The following is an 18,380-nucleotide window of genomic DNA, read 5'->3' as shown; positions in this document are numbered from 1 at the left end:
CCTCTGACCCAGCAGCTCACCCTAGGAATTCCCTTTACTTATACACTGGAGCAACAGTATACTATAAAAGGAAAGTTATACTCTGCAGAGGATATCATATGTAGTGACGAGACACATAATCACTAAACACCTAAACGTCTATTGGCAGAGGTTGAGCAAATTATGATATATCCAGACGATAGAATAGCATGCAACTGTAAGAACAAAAGTTAATGTTGGATATAAAGGTTCTTTCAGGTACATACTATTATTTTTTCAAATTATTTTCTTTTTATGTGTATAGGTAATTTTCCTGCAGGTATGTTTGTATACCATGCACATGCCTAGTGCCAGCAGAGGTCAGAGAAGGTGTTGGATCCCCTGGGCCTAGAGTTACAAATGTTTGTGAGCCACCATGTGGGTGCTGGGAACTGAACCCAGGTTACTGGAAAGGCAGCCAGTGATTTTAACCACTGAGCCATCTCTCCAGCCCCCGTATTATTTTTAACCATTATTTCTTTATTGTATGTAGGTAAACACATGCCACTTGTGCCTGTGGAAGCCAGGACAGCTTTTCAGGAGTCATAGGGTCTCTCTTGTTCCTGCTGCTTTGCTGTGTACGGGGAATTCCTGATGACCCTCCAGTCTCTGTCTCTCACCTACCTGTAATGGGGCTGGGATTATACAGATGCTCACCGCCACATCCCACATCTTAGAATTAACTGTTTTCTACTGTGTGTGTGAGTGCATGACGTGTGTGCGGACACGTGTGTCACTGTGCGTGTCAGGTTTGCGCAGCAGGCGCTTTTAACCACTGAAACATGTTGCTGGCTCACCAGCTATATGTTGCTCTGCATAAAAAGCAAGGCATGACATGCTGATTTCTGTGTGTTTTACGATTTGGAGTATCTGGAAGAGTTCGTGGTACTCAGTAGGCATTCCCTCTTCCTGGCCGCCTTCCTTTCAACACTGACTACAGGCGTGTACCAGCAGGCCCGGCTTCTGTATAGATTTTCCTTATTTAGTAATTTTGTAATTTTTTAAAAGATTTATTTATTTATTTTATGTATGAGTGCGCTTATCTGCACATACACCTGCATGACAGAAAAGGGCACCAGATCACACTATAGATGGTTGTGAGATAGGATGTGGTTGATGGGAATTCAACTCAGGACCTGCTGAGCCACTTCCTCGAACTGGCTCAGCAGGTGGGGGATGCTTGCTGCCAAGCCTGGGGACGAGGTAGATCCATGGGTCCCACATGGTAGAAGCAGAGGACCAACTCACACAGGCTGTTCTGACCTTCTCATGCTTGCTGTGGTACATGCAAACACACAATATACAAATGAATATATGAGAAAGAAGAAAATTAGAGAAAAGAAAATCTATCTCATTAGATGTTTAATACTAAATACTGAATTCCATTTCTGTGTGGATTTTCTTGGTTTGCTTTTGAACATATTTTATTCATTAATCCATCAGTAATTTATTTTATGGTATGCTAATCTAAATCATTTCCCTCCAAGCTAACTTATCCCTATTCCATTTAATGAATGAGTCTTTCTTTCTCAATCAATTTACAAAGCTCCATATCTACCATCTCTTAACTGCTCACAGAACAAGCCTACTTTGTTCCTGAATTCCCCAGTCTCACTTAGTTCCAAGTAGGATGTATTTACAACCTCAGAGCTTTTTCTTTTTCAAAATTTCCAGGAACAAAGAGCCCTATCTGCCCCGTGGCTGGTATTCCCATTCATCATGGGTCCACAAAGAACAAGGAATTGCTCAGCACAGGGAGCTTCCAACAGGGAGCACTGACCTGCTGCGGCCAGGGTGGGCATCTTTATCACCTTGGCACAGAAAGCGGCCTTCTTAGCAGCCTAATTCCACCTGCAATGAAATCCAAGGAAATGCCCCAGTGCTTTCATGACACTGCAATCTATATAAACGGCTGGCAACCAGCAGGTTTCTGTTCACATGTACACGGGGCCAGTGTCTGCTTACAGGAGATTTGACCTGTGAAGAGATCTAAGAAGAAAACAACCAAACTATGGTACCCAACTCTGGAGAGCATGCCGAGGAGCCTGGCAGAAGCTATGTGCAGGCAGTGTCTCCTGCTGGCACTGCTGGGGAGAAGTGGGATTTTGGTAGCTTCTTGTTTGATGAAAGGGAGACAGCAGGACATGGGGGTGAGCCTCTCAAGCATTTAACTCAGTCCGAGGTGCAATAGGAAGAAGCAAGTTCTGACAGGAGTCTTGACTTGGGGTCCTGAGGGTCCTGAGGCTACTGGGGGAAATGGTACCATAATGATGCTGTCTGTTTTCGGAAGCTTTTGAAAGCGAAGTGTGAGTCTTACAGTTAGTAGGAACCAGCAAAGTTTTTCTTCAAAGCCAGATGGTAGCTACCACAGGGTGGCCATGCCCTCTCTGCTGCAGCTTCTTAGCCATGCCAAGTCCATCTGTAATGTGCGAAGGACTAAGTGGGGCGATATGACTTCATTCATAAAAACCTCATACAACTTCATTCATAAAAATCAGCAAGCACCGGGCAGGAGTTTGCTAAGCCCTGACTCTAGCATGAAAGGGAAGCACTGCAGGGCCTTAGAGGTGGGGTTTTTCAGGCTGTCATCCAGCAGATTGTACTGTTGATGGGAGTGCCTCACACCGGCACACCCGGTGCCCAATCCCACCTCGACTCCTTCCAGCAGCCGGACCACCATGGTACAACGTCTCTAATTGTGCCGGCCCTGGACTCCCTGGGCACCACAGAAGACCCGTAGAGTCTGAGCAAGTAAATGACCTGGGCCTGAGTTCTGACTTCCCTGTTCAAGTCTCTTGAGTTGTTTGTTGCAGGAGGCTGTGATGGGTGCTGGCATGTGACACCCTGATGGGGAGGAAGTGGCAAAAAGCTCTGAGCCTCCTCAGAGGAAGACGACACACACCGAAGCTGAGATTGCTAGCCCTTGTAGGCTAACTGGGTAACACCATATTTTAAAAAAGGAGGAAAAGGACTGTTGTAAAGGGCAGTCATAATCAGCACATCTTTCTCTGACATAAAAATCAGTCCTTGACAGTTGTAGTATCCCGACACTCAGGAAGCTGGTGCAGGAGAATTAGTCTGAGGCCAGCCAGGGCTACAGAGTGAGAACCCCATCTCACACCGGACACACAGAGGCTGGAGAGATGGCTCCCTGAATAAAGTGCTTGCTGTGCAGGTGTGAGGACTGGAGTTCAGATCCCCAGCACTGACACAAACAGCAGGGCTGAGGCGCTAGCAGCCAGCAAGCCCAGCACTCAGGAGGAGGCTGTGGTGGGATTTCGTGGGCAAGCTGCCTAGCCAGAATAGCAAAGCTAGAGCCTGAGTCTGGCTCACTAAACAAAGTGGGGAGGGACTGAAGGTACCCAGCGTCAACCTTAGACCCTCACGGGCACAGGCCCACGTTCAGGGCGCGTATACAGCACACCCACCCACAGTGTTTGCACACACAAGCACACTCCACCCCCCCCCCACAGTTCCTTTTTAAGTTGCTGCCACATTCCTTGTGGGGCAGAATGTAGCAGGTTATATAATACTGTTTTGGGCTCACAGACCGCAGCATCTGCTCCCGCTGCACATCTGCTCCGTTCTGCGGAGACTCTGTCCAACTGTCCCTCCCTTTCCATTGGGACCAGACAGGACTTAATTAAACGAACATCCCAAAGACGGTGTCGTGGAGCGTTCTGAGGCTGAAAGGGGAGCTCAACACAGAGGGGCTGCCTCAACGACTTCCAAGCTCTCACATGGAGTCCAGACGCGGCAGACGCTTAATGAATAGCTCATGAGCTAAGCAGAGGAAGTGGCAATGTCTGCAGCTGTTCCTCGGAGCGGGGGCACAGGCCAGACACCCAGATGTGAGAGCAGAGGAACGGGCATGAGACACAGGGCTCCGGTGATGACCTGCACAGGCCCTGGCAGCCTGCAATGTCAGGGGCACCAACGGTACACTGCATCCTGGGCAACCACTTCTGGACACGAACCCTGATGGGACCATTACCACTCCAGTCTGGCTGCTGTGCTGGCACCGGCTCCAGGTGTGCCCAGCCTAGCAGGGACAGGAAGGGCTACTCTGCCTTCATCTTCTGGTAGGAGGGAGGAGCTGCCTGCTTGGAACACAGCTGTGCAGGCCAGACAGTCTTCATGGATTCTAAGAGCAGGGGCTCCCTGCATGAACTGGAGAACCTGGTAGGAGGTGGGGGGCAGAATGGACATGACAGTGTCTATGCTATGTGTGGGGAGGAAGTCCGCAAGCACATGTATCTACATGTGTGGGGGCCGGAAGCCAACCTCTGCTGGGGTTCCTTAGGATTTAGTTCAGCTGGCCAATAAGCCTCTCTGCTCCTCCAGCACTGGGATTTTTTTTTTCTTTTCTCTCTCTCTCTCTTTTTGGTTTTTTGAGACAGGGTTTCTCTGTGTAGCCTTGGCTGTCCTAAACTTGCTTTGTAGACCGGCCTGGGACTCACAATGATCTGCCTGCCTCTGCCTCTGTCTCCCAAGTGCTGGGATTAAAGGCACGCGCTACCTCGATGACCAGCATTGGGATTTTAAGTACATACCTCTATACCCAGCTTTTGTACATGGATTCCGGGGGTTGAACTCAATCCTCATGCTTGCATGGCAAGCTTTTTATAGACTGAGCCATCTCCCCATTCCCCACCTCATCCTTCCTCCTTCCCTCCTTCCCTCCCTTCCTCCCTCCATCCCTTCCTTCCTCCCTTTTTTATTTGGAAATAGGGTCACCTGTATTGCCAGCTGACCTTGAACTCATGCCATTGAACTTCATGATGAAGCTGGCCTTGAACTTCTGGTCTTTGTGCCTCAGCCTCCCAAATGCTGAGATTCTAGGTGTGAACCATTATACCCAGTTTTTCCCCAGTGCCAGGGACTGAACCAAGAGTCTTGTATGCACTCTGACACTGGTATCTATATCATCTATAGATACATATATCTCCTTAGCCCTTATGCTGTTTTTCTAAGTCAGTCTAGCAATTCTAAATGTTAAGACACATCCATCTGCCAAGGAGAACACAAACACATTTCCAAGGCAAGTAGAAACTGCTAATTATTGGTTACCATGCGTTCCTCAGGATAATAGTCTTCTCCATGTGAAAGCTAGTTGGTTTAGGCAAGTACCGAGGCAGATGACATGGGCCTCACCCTTCAGGACAGGTTATGTCCCTGATCCTTCTAGAAGTCTGTGGCGGGGAGTGTTCCTGTCTGACATTAGGTTTACAGAGCATGCCCTGTGAAGATCCTCCAGCAAACGCTGGCCCTGCCCTGGGGGACTACAGGCATACAGCTACAATTCCCACGCTGGAGACAAATCCTGACAATCCAATTTGAGTGACATGAGCAGTTTAAATTTGGTCTTCCTTTATTTACTTTCTTCAACAACAAATCCCCTAAAAGGTTCAAGAGGATCTTCGGTAAAGGGAAGTCAGTCTTGGAGTCTTGACCTCTGGGTACTCAGATGTCAGAAGACCACCACTGGGGTAGCTACTTCCCTCACGGAAATATTCTGTACGTATACAAACAAATGTGAGCTTACAACTACACATACTCTTTAGGTTAAAAAATAACGGGGTCTAGAGAGACTGCTCAGTGATTACGAGCTCTGACAGAGGACCTGGCTTCAGTTCCGAGTACCCACATGGTGGCTCACGACAACCTATTACTGCAGTTCCAGGGAATCTGACGCCCCTTACGGCCTCTAAGGCTCCTGTACACGTGTGATGCACATAAACCCACATATACATACAAAGAAAATAAGTACTTTTTTTTTTTTTAAAGACAGGGTCTCACAAGGTAGCTATGGATGCCTGAAGTTCACTATATAAACCAGACTGAACCTCAAACCCACGAAGGTCTGCCTGCCTCTGCCTCCAGAGAGCTGGAAAGGCGTGCGCCGCCATGTAAATAAAGGTTTGTTCATTTATTTATCTCTATGGCAAATAAAGAAACCTTTCTAAAAGATGTGCACAGCTGGCAGCCCACTACACAACGCAGCCCTCACTCTGCCTTTCTTTCTCGTACCGCATCAGAGCGCCCTCTTCTATTTACTTGTTTATTTAGCGTCAGGATTTTGCTTTCTTAGTCAGGCCACTCTGAGACTTACTACGTTGACCAGGCTGGCCCTGAGCTTAGAGCAGTGATTCTCCTGCCTCTGGCTTCCAAGCGTTAGAACCGCAGGTGCAGCCCACCACCCCCAGGGCTCAGGACACTCATCGGAAGATGTGCAGTTTAAAAGGCTTTTTCGTCACTGAGTTAGGTGGGGGGCCTGAGCTACACACCCGAAGGCATTTTAGGGAGCTCTGTGGAGAGGGCTGGCCTCAGTGGCGCAGCCAGGCAGTGTAGGCACAGGAGGAGCTCCAGAGCGCTAGTACCTTGGCGGAGGTGTCCGGGATGGACGAGGTGGGAGATCCAGGGAAAGCCAAGACACACTTCTTGCCTAGGCAGCGGCCATGCAACTCGACGTCCTCGTAGGGGTTCTCCTTCATTGGCGGATCTGCGATCAACAGCAAAATGGGTCAGGAACGTTGAATGTTAGAACTCTCCCTCTCTCGGCTTCTCTGTGTATCCCTGGCTGTCCTGGAACTCACTCTATAGACCAGCCTTGAGCTCTGCCTTCCACGTGCTGGGATTAAAGAGTAAAGGTGTGTGCAGCCACCTCACAGCCCTCTTTTCTCTTTTTAAGATTTATTATATTTTATGTGGTGTTTTACTTGAACATGTTGTCTGCGCACCATGTGCGTGGCTGATGCCTGAGAACACCAGAAGAGGGTGTCAAGTCTCTTGGCATCAGAATTATAGATGATTATGAGCCTCTGTGTGGGCCCTGGGAACTGAACCCGGGTTCTCTGCAACAGCAGCCAGGGCTTTAAAGTGCTGTGCCCGCTCTCAAGCCCTGGAGCGAGCGTGCGTTCGTTCTTTCTTTCTTTCTTTCTTTCTTTCTTTCTTTCTTTCTTTCTTTCTTTCTTTCTCTTTCTTTCTTTCTTTCTTCTTTCTTTCTCTTTCTCCTTCATTCCTCCTTCCTTCCTTCCTTCCTTCCTTCCTTCCTTCCTTCCTTCCTTCCTTCCTTCCTTCCTTCTCTCTCTCTCTCTCTCCCTCCCTCCCTCAAGCCTAGAGGCGAGCTCAGGGAGGATGGATAGCCCAGGCCCAAGGCCATCACTGAATGGCACTACTGGCTCTAAAAGTGAACATGAAGCAGAAGGTGGTCTGGCTGGAGGACTTTTGCTGGTACTTGTGGGCCCCACGCTGGTTTTACGAAGGAAAGCTAGGAGTCCCAGGGAGCTGGTAGCAGCCTTTCTGGGGGCTGTGAGAAGCCCTGCTGAGAAACAGAAAGCAGCAGCCAGTTTGGGCTTCCAGTCTCAGATTAGACCCTCCAAACTACCTTGGCTATGTCCTTACATGGTGGGAACCCAGCCTGACACGAGATCCAAACAGCTCTGGTAAGCTCTCCCACAGTCCTGGGCTTTGTTTCTGGTACCAATGGCCCCACGACTGCTGTCTGTATGCACCTACCCTCTTCGCCCCTCACGTACAAATACCCCTGGGCTCCTCCCTCTCACCAACCAGCTCTTTTCTGGCTTTTGTTTTTTAAGGTTAATAACGTTTTTCTTAGTGATTCTAAGCATATGTATTTCTTTATTTAAAGATTTACTTATTTTACATATATGAGTGCTCTATCTGCATGTACACCTGCATGACAGAAGGCATGATGGCTGTGAGCCATCATGCGGTTGTCGGGAATTGAACTCAGGACCTCTGGAAAAGCAGACAGTGCTCTTAACCTCTGAGCTGTTTCTCCAGCCCCCAAGCATATGTATTTACAATAGTTAAAGTGTGATGAGTGATTTTAACATATGAAAAGTTTTATACCATCTGCAGACAAGATTATACACTACACAAGCTATTCAAGTGATACAAAACCAATTCTTTTCAGTATCTTTTCAAATGAGAAGAGTCCTATTCGCACACTTCATACCAAGCAAGGTTTGCTGTCATTTTTATTACCTTCTTCTACAGAAGCCTGTTATTTCTCTTTAATTTCCGCCAACTTAGGCAAAGTAGCGGTACTTCTGGGTTTTCTGGGACAGCAGCTCCTACGTGCTGTTTTTTTTTTTTTTTTTCCTACGTGCTGTTTTAAAGACCCAGCGTATTGGTGTCTCCTTCGGTTCTTCATGAGACCACAACACATCATCAGGGTGTCTAGCACCCCGACTTCTCCAAGCACCTCTAGAACTGCTAGAGTCAGTGGCTTTGTAACGGGCCTTAGTGACAGACAAAGTGGCAGAGCTGGTCCTGGAGACAATGGTCTGTGGTCTTTGAGCCACACTGCGCATGCACCAGCTCATTTCTTCTGCCACCACCAGACTCGGGTCTGAGCTCACACCTTCAGTGCGGGAATGGAATCACTTCTTGGAGATTACTGAACTCTGAAACAAACTTTGGCTCTAAGCCCTCTTTGGAAGTGGAATCTTCAGAGCTACATCAAGGTTATTCTTCTAGCTGTTCACTGCCTGCTGTCCCCTCTCCTTCAGCCCACTGAGGCCCACTCTTCCAGCCTGCCGACCTGCTGTTTTCTCATACGCTGACTGCACTGTATTCAAGTGCTTGCCTGTGTGCTTCGAGCAGAAACTCCATTTTAACCTTCTGTCTGCCTCTGACAGACTCATGCACGCAGCCCTCCTGAGATGGTCTGGCCTCTTACCTAGAATGTCTTCGTAGACGTTCTCCTCCGATAAAGTGCGTGTGAGTCCCAGTTTGGTCTGTGCGTACCAGTCCACCCTGCTGTTCTCAGACGAAGACTGTAGCAAGTCTTCAAATTCATAGGACTTTCTGTGAGCCGTGGAAGGAAACAAAAGAACTTGAATCAATTTAGGCTGGTTCTGAACATAGCAGAGGTCAGAGTGCAAAGGAGCCAAGCCCAGGCTTTGGGACCAGGGCTGAAAAGCTGTAAGCCAGGCCAAATGACTGACCTGTAGCAAAAACTCAGCAGAGGCAGAAGAGGCTGATGGAGTGACTGTCGTCCCCCCCCGCCCTTTGGGGATGGCAGTGTGCAGTGCTGCACTGATTCTGTCCTCTTCCAGCCCAGGCTGTGACCTGCCCACACTAGTACTGTGAGGGGGTGATGGGGTGAAGATGGAGCTTGCAGCAGAGAGCCCTAGCAACTAAAGACGTTTGTATACTTCAGGGCACAAGCTCTCTTTCTTACAGTGCATGCAACACAACACCTAATTTGGATGACCTTGGAGTTTGTTGGGATGGGAGTAACCATTATCCAAATAGCTACTGCTGGATACCCCGAGCTTTCAAGAGACACCTTAACTCTGCTGTGATTTTTCTGTACTTGTGAGAGCAAGATGCTCACAGGAGGCATGCTTTGCATTTGAATCCTGACACACGGTAGCATAGACAGCATTTGGAAGGACTGCATGTTAAAAATAGAAACGTTCCTTTAAAAACTGAAGAGCAGGGGTGGTGGTGCATGTCTGCGATGCCTACACTCGGGAGGCTGAAGTAGGAGGCAAATATCAAGTTCCAGGTCAGTCTGGTCTACATAATGAGATTCTGTCTTAGAAACCAAAGCTGGGCATTGTGCAACACGCCTTCAATCCCAGCATCAGTCAGCAGAGGCAGGCAGACCTATGTGAGTTCTAGGCTAGTTCACATAGTGAGCTCCAGGCAAGCCAGAGCTACACAGTGAGGCCCTGTCTGAAAAGCCCAGAAGTACAATACAATATAATACAATGATAATAAATAAAATAAAAAAATTTAAAAAGCTGGGCATGGCAATTCACATTTATAATCCCACCACTCTGAGGAAGAAGAACTGTCAATAATCTGAGGCCACTGAGGCTACAGTGAGTTTCACAACAGTCTGGGATACAGATCCTGCCTCAAAACAAACAAATAAACAACAACAAAACCCACAACAAAATAACAAAAAAAAACCAAAAAACAAAAGAGCCGGGCAGTGGTAGTGCATGCCTTGATCCCAGCACTGGGGAGGCAGAGGCAGGTGGATCTCACCAAGTTCTACATAAGTTCTCCCTAAGCTCTGGTCTACAGAGAGTCCAGGATCGCTAAGGCTACATAGAGAAACTCTATCTCAACAAAACAAACAGAAGAAAAAAAATACAACCAACCAACCAACCAAACAAACAAACAAACAAAACCCACAACAACCAGGGCCCAGGAGATGGCTCAGCAGGCGGCAGAAGAGAAACATCTGCAAACTGTCCACTCATGCTTCCTGGTACCTGGGTACCCCTCCTCTCACACATCCCCGCAGATAAGTAAATGTAGCACTAAACCGAAACAAGGAAACAAAATCAGAAACAAGCAGTCACACTGCAAACCCTTGCACTCGCTAGGCAAGTACTTGCCCTGTTGCTTTACCCTAAATCCCCAGCTTCTGTCTGTATTTTGAGAAGGGTTTCTGGCTGTCCTGGAACTCACAGTGTAGCCCAGGCTGGCCTTTGAATTCTCAATCTTCCTGCCTCTGCTGCAAAACCTAACTTGTAAAATAAGCTGCCACAGGGTTTCCTAATGGCAATTCCACCTCTGTGTTAAAGTTCTGGCTTCAGGTGACCAATGTGTAAAGTCTAAAAAGCAACACTGTAAACCAACACAAAATACAGTCCATAGAGGAGCAAGGAGGAGCCACAGATTTCCCACCATCAGTGTCTAAAATCCAGGAAAAGCAGAATTCCAAGTACCACAAAGCAGTTTATCACTGTCACCTGTTGGCATCTAGAGTGCAAGTGGTGGCTTGGTACTTCTGTCCTCTTGTTCTGCGGTTCAGGTGAGGTGAGAAAAACACACTTGCTAAATCCTGACCTGGCTTTGGGCTAAGACGGAGGTCAGGTTGACCTTCAGGCATGTACAGCACTTGCAGGAATTTTTGCTAGCCTGCATTGTTCTGTAACTAAAGGCTTTCTGCTCCCAAGCAAACAGAATTACTATGGTGACACAACTGTGCCCTATTCTTACTGAACATTCATACCCCTTCATGCTCGCTAAAGCCATCACAGCTCCGTCAACAGGGTGTAACCAACCTGCAGTTTTTACCTTTAGAACCCTGTGCTCACTCACCTTGGGGCTGTCTCTTTAGACTTACAGTAGGGACTATGTGGCTCAATGAAAACTTTAAGCTCATAAAGAGCTCATCCTGGTCTCCTCTTGCGTGAGAACCATGGGCAACACAGGAGATCACTCGCCCTGAAGAGAAATCTGATTACACGAATGACTGATCCAGCCAGCTACTTCTCTACAAACATGTTCCAACTCGAGAAAGGTTTTTAGCACCTTTACGTATTAACTTGGAGAAAAAGGGGCTTTCCAAAGGTGAATGAAGGAATGACAAACACAACCAAACAGGTGCCTCTAGCTAAACATACCCGGCATTCACTCCCTTCATCACCCACAGGCGTGCTAACTACCTTCCGTGGGTCAGACTGTGCTCAGAGCTAGTGAAACAAAGGTAAGGAGTCTAAAGGCTGCTCTCAGCGAGGGAGGATGTGGCCTCCTCTGAGTGCTCTGCCTTCGAGGCCCTTCTGTGGTCACATGATAGCTGGTTTTAGTGACATGAAACTGATCTCACTGTTGTAACCCAGGCTTGGTCCAATTCACTCTGTAGCTGACAGACGGCCTCTAACTTCTGCTTCTCCTGCCTCAGCTCCTAAATGCTGGGATTGCAAGTGTGCACACCGCGCCTGCCGTACATGGCGCTAAGAGTTTAATACTCAGGTCCTCATGGATGTCAGGCAACCAACTGAGACATCTCCAGCATGAACCCTCTCCACCAAGCTCCCCCATGAATTTCTTCTCTCTCTCTCTCCTCTTTCTTTTCTACATTGAGGACAGCCTAAAGTACATCATAAAACTGCCTCAGAAAACCTTTAAAAATTCATGACCTATGTCTAAATACTGTTTGAGGGTTACTAATGGCTTTCCCACATTCTTGTAAATGAAATGCTAACTTAAGACAGTGGGCAAGAACCTCAATTAACATGTCTCAAATGGAGGTCCTCTCTGGAAGGCCCCTCTGGAAGCTGCCAGCCAGATGTTCGTGCCTGAAAGCCGCAGAGCCTCTCCTCCAAGACCACCTATACCTGACCAACTAAGGGGCCTTCTGCCTCCCCAGCCTCCTAGGAGATGACCACTTCTTCTGTCCAGACTGTAATTACATCACAGCGAGACCACAACGCCCACTCAGCCACCAAGGGGAACCCTAACAGATGCAAATCTGATGACTGCTCCCTTCAAAGTGGTCAAGCGCTTCCCCTGGTTTCTCTCATCCCCATAGCTCCTCTAGAACTGGTTCTGTTAGACCTCAGGACCTCCTCTTCCATGCTTGGGGACTCCCATCCCACTCTGGCCACACCCATGTCCTTCAGATCCTCAAGCACAAAGAAAGCTCAGGGCCTGCACCTACTTGCTCACTTGACCCTCCATGCACCACCTCCCCTCTGAGCATCTGAGCCTCTCCCCTCCCTTCCTAGCCTATGTGCCCTATGAGGGCGGGACCTCTGTCAACCTCGCTCATTAATAAATCCCCACATCCAGCACTAAATATATTCACAGTGAATACTGGTTGGCTGACTAAGTAAATGAGTAAGTATGAATTAGTTAGTTAATTGGCTGACTTTTGAAGCAGTGTTTCCTTGTATAGTGCGGGCTTGAACTCACAGCCATCCTCTTGAGCACAGGGATTAAGGGTGTGCATCACCATGCCTGGCTATGAATGAATATATGAAAAGTTGTTTTTAGCCAGATTTGGTGGCCCACAGCTTTAATCCAGCACTCTGGAGGCAGAGGCAAGCAGAGCTCTGTAAAATTGAGGCCAGCCTGGTTTACATAGTGGCCAGGTCTGCGCACAGAGATCCTGTCTCAAAAACCCCCAAATCAAAACAAACAAAAACCTCAGACATGTAAATGTGTAAGCTTAGGGAACAGAGTGGAGAACCCAGAAATGAACACACAGTTGCAGCCACCTAATCTTTGACCAATGTGTCAAACACAAACATTTGTAAAGATAGCCTGTTCAACAAGCAGTGCTAGAGAAAATGATCATCTGTATCTCTTATCTGCAGAAAAATCCATCTGATTAAAGACCCTAGTATGATACCTGAAACTCTGAAATTGTGAGAGGCAAAAAACTTAAAGACCTACACACAGCATCCAGGGCCCAGTGGTTTTCACCTTCCAATAAAAATAAGAAACAATAATGGCTCTCAGAAAATACGACAGCAACTAATGCCTTTGTTCCTATTAAACTAAGCCTCTCAAAGCTTTCAAGGCAAATGTGCGCTGAACTTCAAATTAATCAATTTCTCCTTCTCTCCCCTCCCCTCTGTCCCCTCTCTCTTCCTTCCTCCATCCCTTCTCAACCCCCTCCTCAGACAAGGTCGCTCTACATAGCCTAGGCTGGCCTCTAACTCAGAGATCCGCCTGTCTCTGCCTCCCAGGTGCTGGGATCACAGCTGCACACCACCAAGCCTAGCCTGACATTCTTTTTAAATGATTTATTTGGAGCTGGACAGACGTCTCAGCGGCTGAGAGAATCTGTTGCTCTTGCCAAGGACTTAGGTTTGCTTCCGAGTACCCACATGGTGGTTCACAACACCTGTAACTCCAGTTCCAGGAGATGCAGTGCCCTCTTCTGACTTCCATGGGCACATACAAGCACATACATGCAGGCCAGACCCTCACACAATAAATAACTAAGACAGCCTGCAGAGGCTGGGTGAGTTCACTGGATCTCCTGGAGCTGGAGTTATAGGTGGTTGTGTGCCCCAAACATGGGTGCTGGGAACTTAGCTTGGATCCACTGAAAAAGAAGCAAGAGCTCTTAACCACTCAGTCATCTCTCCAGCCCTCCTCTGAAGTTCTTAAACTAATTCACATTTTAGACGTGGAAGCTCAGAGCTGCCTCCAAGGCTGGCATCCATGCTGCCTGGGACGATTTCATGGAATGGACACAGCAGCAAAGCTATGGTGATAACTTCAACTGGCAAACGGGTGAGAGCTGAGGGTCCTGTCTAGTCCAACTGCGGTGGGGACTGCCAGGCCAGGGTGCTGGCGATGGCGTCTGTGACGGCGGTTATCACGTGGTAGTGGGGACAATGTGTGAGGTTTCCTCAGGTCCTAAGGTCTTACGAGGAAGCCCCAGGGAAAGGACAGGTCTACCTGATGCTAAAACCATCCGCAGAAAAGTTAAAACTGTGGTCAGCAGAGAGACAAATATTTACGTCTCAAATGACCAGATGCAACCTGAATGTAAAAATCTGAATTCAAGTTAAAGTATTTGAAGCATGCATCTGGGTGTGAATTCAAGATGCTGCTTAGACTTAAAAAAAAAAAAAAAATCACTTGTTTCATGGCAGCCTCGAGGCATTCCTGCCAGGGTTATTAAATGTATGCCATAAAACATACATAGCCAAGCTCACATTACTGTAGGAAGCTTATCTTTGGAATTTCCTGACATGTGAGGGGCTAGGCTGAGGGCCCAAGTCTTTGCAGTTAATTTCCTGAGGTTTTAGAGAAATGAAAAAGAGGAAGGGGGCAGGTAAGGGAAGAAAAGAGGAAAAAGGACAGAGAGAAGAGAGGAAAAAAAAAAAAGATGTTTTCCTCAAACCAAGAATCAGTGTCCCTTGGTACGGTGGCTGGTGTGCTGATTGGCCAATGAAAATACAGTGACTTCCGTCTATAAAGCCTCCAGACTGGCTGTGTCATCCCAAACCCTCAAGCCTTGCAATCCTTCATTTCTTTCTTCAGCCTTGGCTTGGCTCTCCTGACTCAGAGAGGGCAGGATGTCTGCCAAATGCAAGGGTAAGGCATTTTTCTTTCTCTTCAAGATAGGACCACAACAAAGAGCATACTTTTTTTTTTTTTAAAGTGTAACATCTTGCCCTAATCACCTCCATTGTGGCATTTTAAAAAGAACGAAAAACCTTAAAATCAAAATTGCTAACATGCAGCTGATGTGATCATATTCAAGTTAGCCAAGAAAAATTTCACTTTTGGATTTAAACTAAGTAATTTTAGCTGCTGATAAAGAAAACCCTAGAAGGTTGAAGGCAGCAGATTGTAGCAAGGAGAATTAAAAAAAAAAAAAAAAGATAATGAGAGTAATGACTCAATAGGTTGATCGCCTGTCCAACTATGACATAGACAAAAGATCTCTGCTTCCAGAACCAAACTGCCCCAGGGCGGGTTGAGGGAGTGCTCACTCAGAGAGGCCACAAGGCTACAATTAAGGCAGCCAGGCTTTGGCACTAGGTTGAGGAGGATTTAGAACTGGAGATGGAGGCTGAAGTCATGTGGCTCAGTGATAGAACATGAGTATAACATGCCTAAGAACCTGGGTTCAATATCCAGCGCCAAAGCCAGTTCTTCCTTCATCAACAGCGGGCTGGGGAGATGCTGCGGCAGTTCAGAGCATCTGCTCCCGCAGGGGACACAAGTTCTACTCCCAGCACCCTCATCAGGTGGCTACAACCATCTGTATCTCCAGCTCCAAAGGATCCAACATCCTCTTCTGGCCTCTACAGGCACATGATCATGGGGCACACACACACAGACACACAAATAAAAAGAAACCTTAATTTAAAATAACAACAACAAAAAAATAACAGGCTGGAGAGATGGCTCATGTAAAGACCACTGGCTGCTCCTTCCATAGTACCTGAGTTCAATTCCCAGCACCCCCAGGCATGCATGTGGTACACAGACACACATGCAGGCAAAACACACATGTATATAATTTTTTTATTAAACAAAATATTCTTTTTTAAAATTTAAACAAACAAATGAACAACAACAACAACAAAACAAATATACCAGGCTAGCAAAAATGGCTCCTAGAACCCCAGGACTTGAAAGGCAGAGATGAGCAGAGCTCCGTGAGTTTGAAATCAGTCTGGTCTGGATAGTGAGATTTGTAGGGGTTCCTGCAAGTGTCATGGTCAGCAGGGAAAACGGTCCAAGGTTCAGCATGACTTAACCAGAGCTGATTCAAACTTCTAGAGTCCAACACCAGGCAGTTTTAGACACATTTAAGTACAGCATAATTCTGGGGGAAAAAAAATCTTTCTGGTTACAATTATTTCAACCCCAACTGCACAGTAAAGTTGAAGGCGTGACTGCATAAAAACTCATGTAAATTGCATGTGACCTCTACCATAAAGATGGGCTCTAGAGTGTAAGGGCCTAGGATCGGGGGTGGCCCCTTAGCAAGGTATCACAGAGGTCAGCAGGCTCTAAAGTCCATGTGACAGCGCCCCTAAGGATGGGTGCGTGCCACTGACCGAGAAACAAGCTAAAGGCTTAGGGAGGGAGAGCCTAGGGTAAGCATTCTGGGGCCTTGGGGTGAGGCCTGGCACTACAGCTAGCAAAGGTGACCTGGTCATTAACAACACCCACTCCAGCCTTCTGGGGGGTGGGGGGAGAACAAGTATTTATCTCCACTGAGGAGACAACTCTGCATGAGTAACATTTCTAGTTTTTTTTCAGTGCACTACATGATGATGATGATGATGATGATGATGATGATGATGATGATGATGCCCTAACGAAAAAACAAACAAATGACTTGCAGGTAGTGGTGCCTGCTGCCAGGCCTAACAACCTCGGTTTGACCCTCAGAATCTACATGGTGGAAGAAGGAGGGAAGCAAGCTGTTCTACAACTGCAGTGTGCACACACCTGTGTGCACACAGACACAGATAAAGGGTAAATAAACATCAACGAGAAAAACCACCATGTGTAGATATGCCTCTTTTATGGAATACTGGTGCAAAAATCTTCCAATATCAGCAAACTGAACTGACCCATACACTAAAAGAGGAGCAAACTGTGACTTAATGCCCCCGAGTGGAAGGATGGCACGGTGATTTGAATTAGAAGGTCCCCCACAGGCACATACATATGAACACATGGTCCCCAGTGCTACTGTTTGGGGAGGCTTAGGAGGGAACCTTGATGGAGGAGGTATGTCACGAGTGGCTTGGAGAGCTTAAGGACTGCCCTACTCCCTTCGGGCTCTCTGCTTATGCCTGCATCTTGCTTTTGAAAATGTGAGCCCTTGGCTTCTGCTCCTGCCACCACCACGGCAGCTTTCTGTCACACTTTTCCACCGTGATGGACTCTCGAACTGTAAGCCAAAACAAAAATAAAAAAGCTTCCTTCTAAGCTGGGCACGCTGGCACACGCCTGTAATCTCAGCACTCAGGGAAGCAGAAACAGGTGGATCACTGTGCGTTCCAGGCCAGCCTGCCTGGTCTACAAAGTCCAGGACAGCCAAGGCTAAATGGGAGGTGGTGGGGGTGGGGGAGAGTCTTACTTTGGTCATGCTGCTTTTTTGGTTGTTATTCTGTTTTCCAAGACAGGGTTTCTCTGTGTAGCCTTGGCTGTTCTGGACTTGCTTTGTAGACTGGCCTCGAACTCACAGAGATCCGCCTGCCTCTGCCTCCCTGGGTGCTGGGATTACAGCACTACTGTGCCCAGCTGGTCATAGTGTTTTATCACAGCAATAGAAAGGTAACTGACACAGATGGGCTAGTATTTAGACATAAATTTTGGAGTTGGGAATGTGTGGCTCACTGGTACAACACTTGCCTAGCATGTAAAAAGCCATAGAATTGGTCCCCTGAGCTAGGAAAAAAAATGAATTCACTAATAATAGGTTAGTTGGAAGAAGAACTATAGGAGCATATAAAGTTTTTGTAAAGTACTTTTGAAATATCTAACATCCAGGCTGGAAAGGTGTCACAATGGTCAAGAGCAATGTCAGCTCATCCAGAGGACCTGGGTTCAATTCCCAGCACTGACATGACAGCTCATAGCTGTCTGTAACTCCAGGATCAGACACCCTCATACTGACATACATGCAGGCAAAACACCAATGCACATAAAATAAAAATAAATAGACTATTTAAAAAAAAACAAAAAAAAAGAAAGAAAAATCTAACATCCAATTCTAACTTAAAATTCTTAGTAGAGTTCATGACTGAAGAAGTAGCCCTATTGGTAGTCTGCTTGTCCAGCATGCAAGAAGTCCTGTGTGACCCTTAGCTTCACCTAACGGTCACAGCAGTACCTGCTCTCAACACACAGGAAACATAGGCTAGACAATTAGAAGTTGGATGGCATGGGCCACAGAGCAAGTTCAAGGCCAGCCTGGGCTACATGAGATCCTGTTTCAGGAAACAAAAACAGGGTTGGGGAGATGACTGAGAGGGTGAAGGCACGAGCCATGAAACCTGACAACCTGAGTTCAAACCCCAGAAGCCACACTGTGGAAGAAGCGAACCAACCCCTAAAAGCAGGCTTTCCTTTTAGTGTGTGCACGTACTCCTACT

General features: G+C 47.2%; 1 protein-coding gene across 4 annotated transcripts in view; it reads right to left on the bottom strand.

The window, feature by feature from the left end:
* Dennd2a (DENN domain containing 2A) overlaps positions 1-18,380 on the bottom strand; it is an 89,057-nt gene that overhangs the window by 33,163 nt on the left and 37,514 nt on the right. For all 4 annotated transcript variants that reach the window (XR_009590739.1, XM_021632121.2, XM_021632122.2 and 1 more), the window contains 2 exons: positions 8,726-8,853; positions 6,399-6,520 (listed from right to left, as the gene is read on the bottom strand). Coding sequence is in view for 3 of the 4 variants with exons in the window: in XM_021632121.2 (XP_021487796.1) it covers positions 6,399-6,520; positions 8,726-8,853 (250 nt within the window). In the remaining variant the exon portion in view is untranslated. The remainder of the gene's footprint in view (positions 1-6,398; positions 6,521-8,725; positions 8,854-18,380) is intronic.

Source organism: Meriones unguiculatus, chromosome 3, assembly GCF_030254825.1.
Source record: "Meriones unguiculatus strain TT.TT164.6M chromosome 3, Bangor_MerUng_6.1, whole genome shotgun sequence".
In the NCBI taxonomy this organism is placed as follows: Eukaryota; Metazoa; Chordata; class Mammalia; order Rodentia; family Muridae; genus Meriones; species Meriones unguiculatus.
The sequence above is the reverse complement of the archived record's forward strand: the minus strand, read 5'-3'. Positions and strand labels throughout refer to the sequence as shown.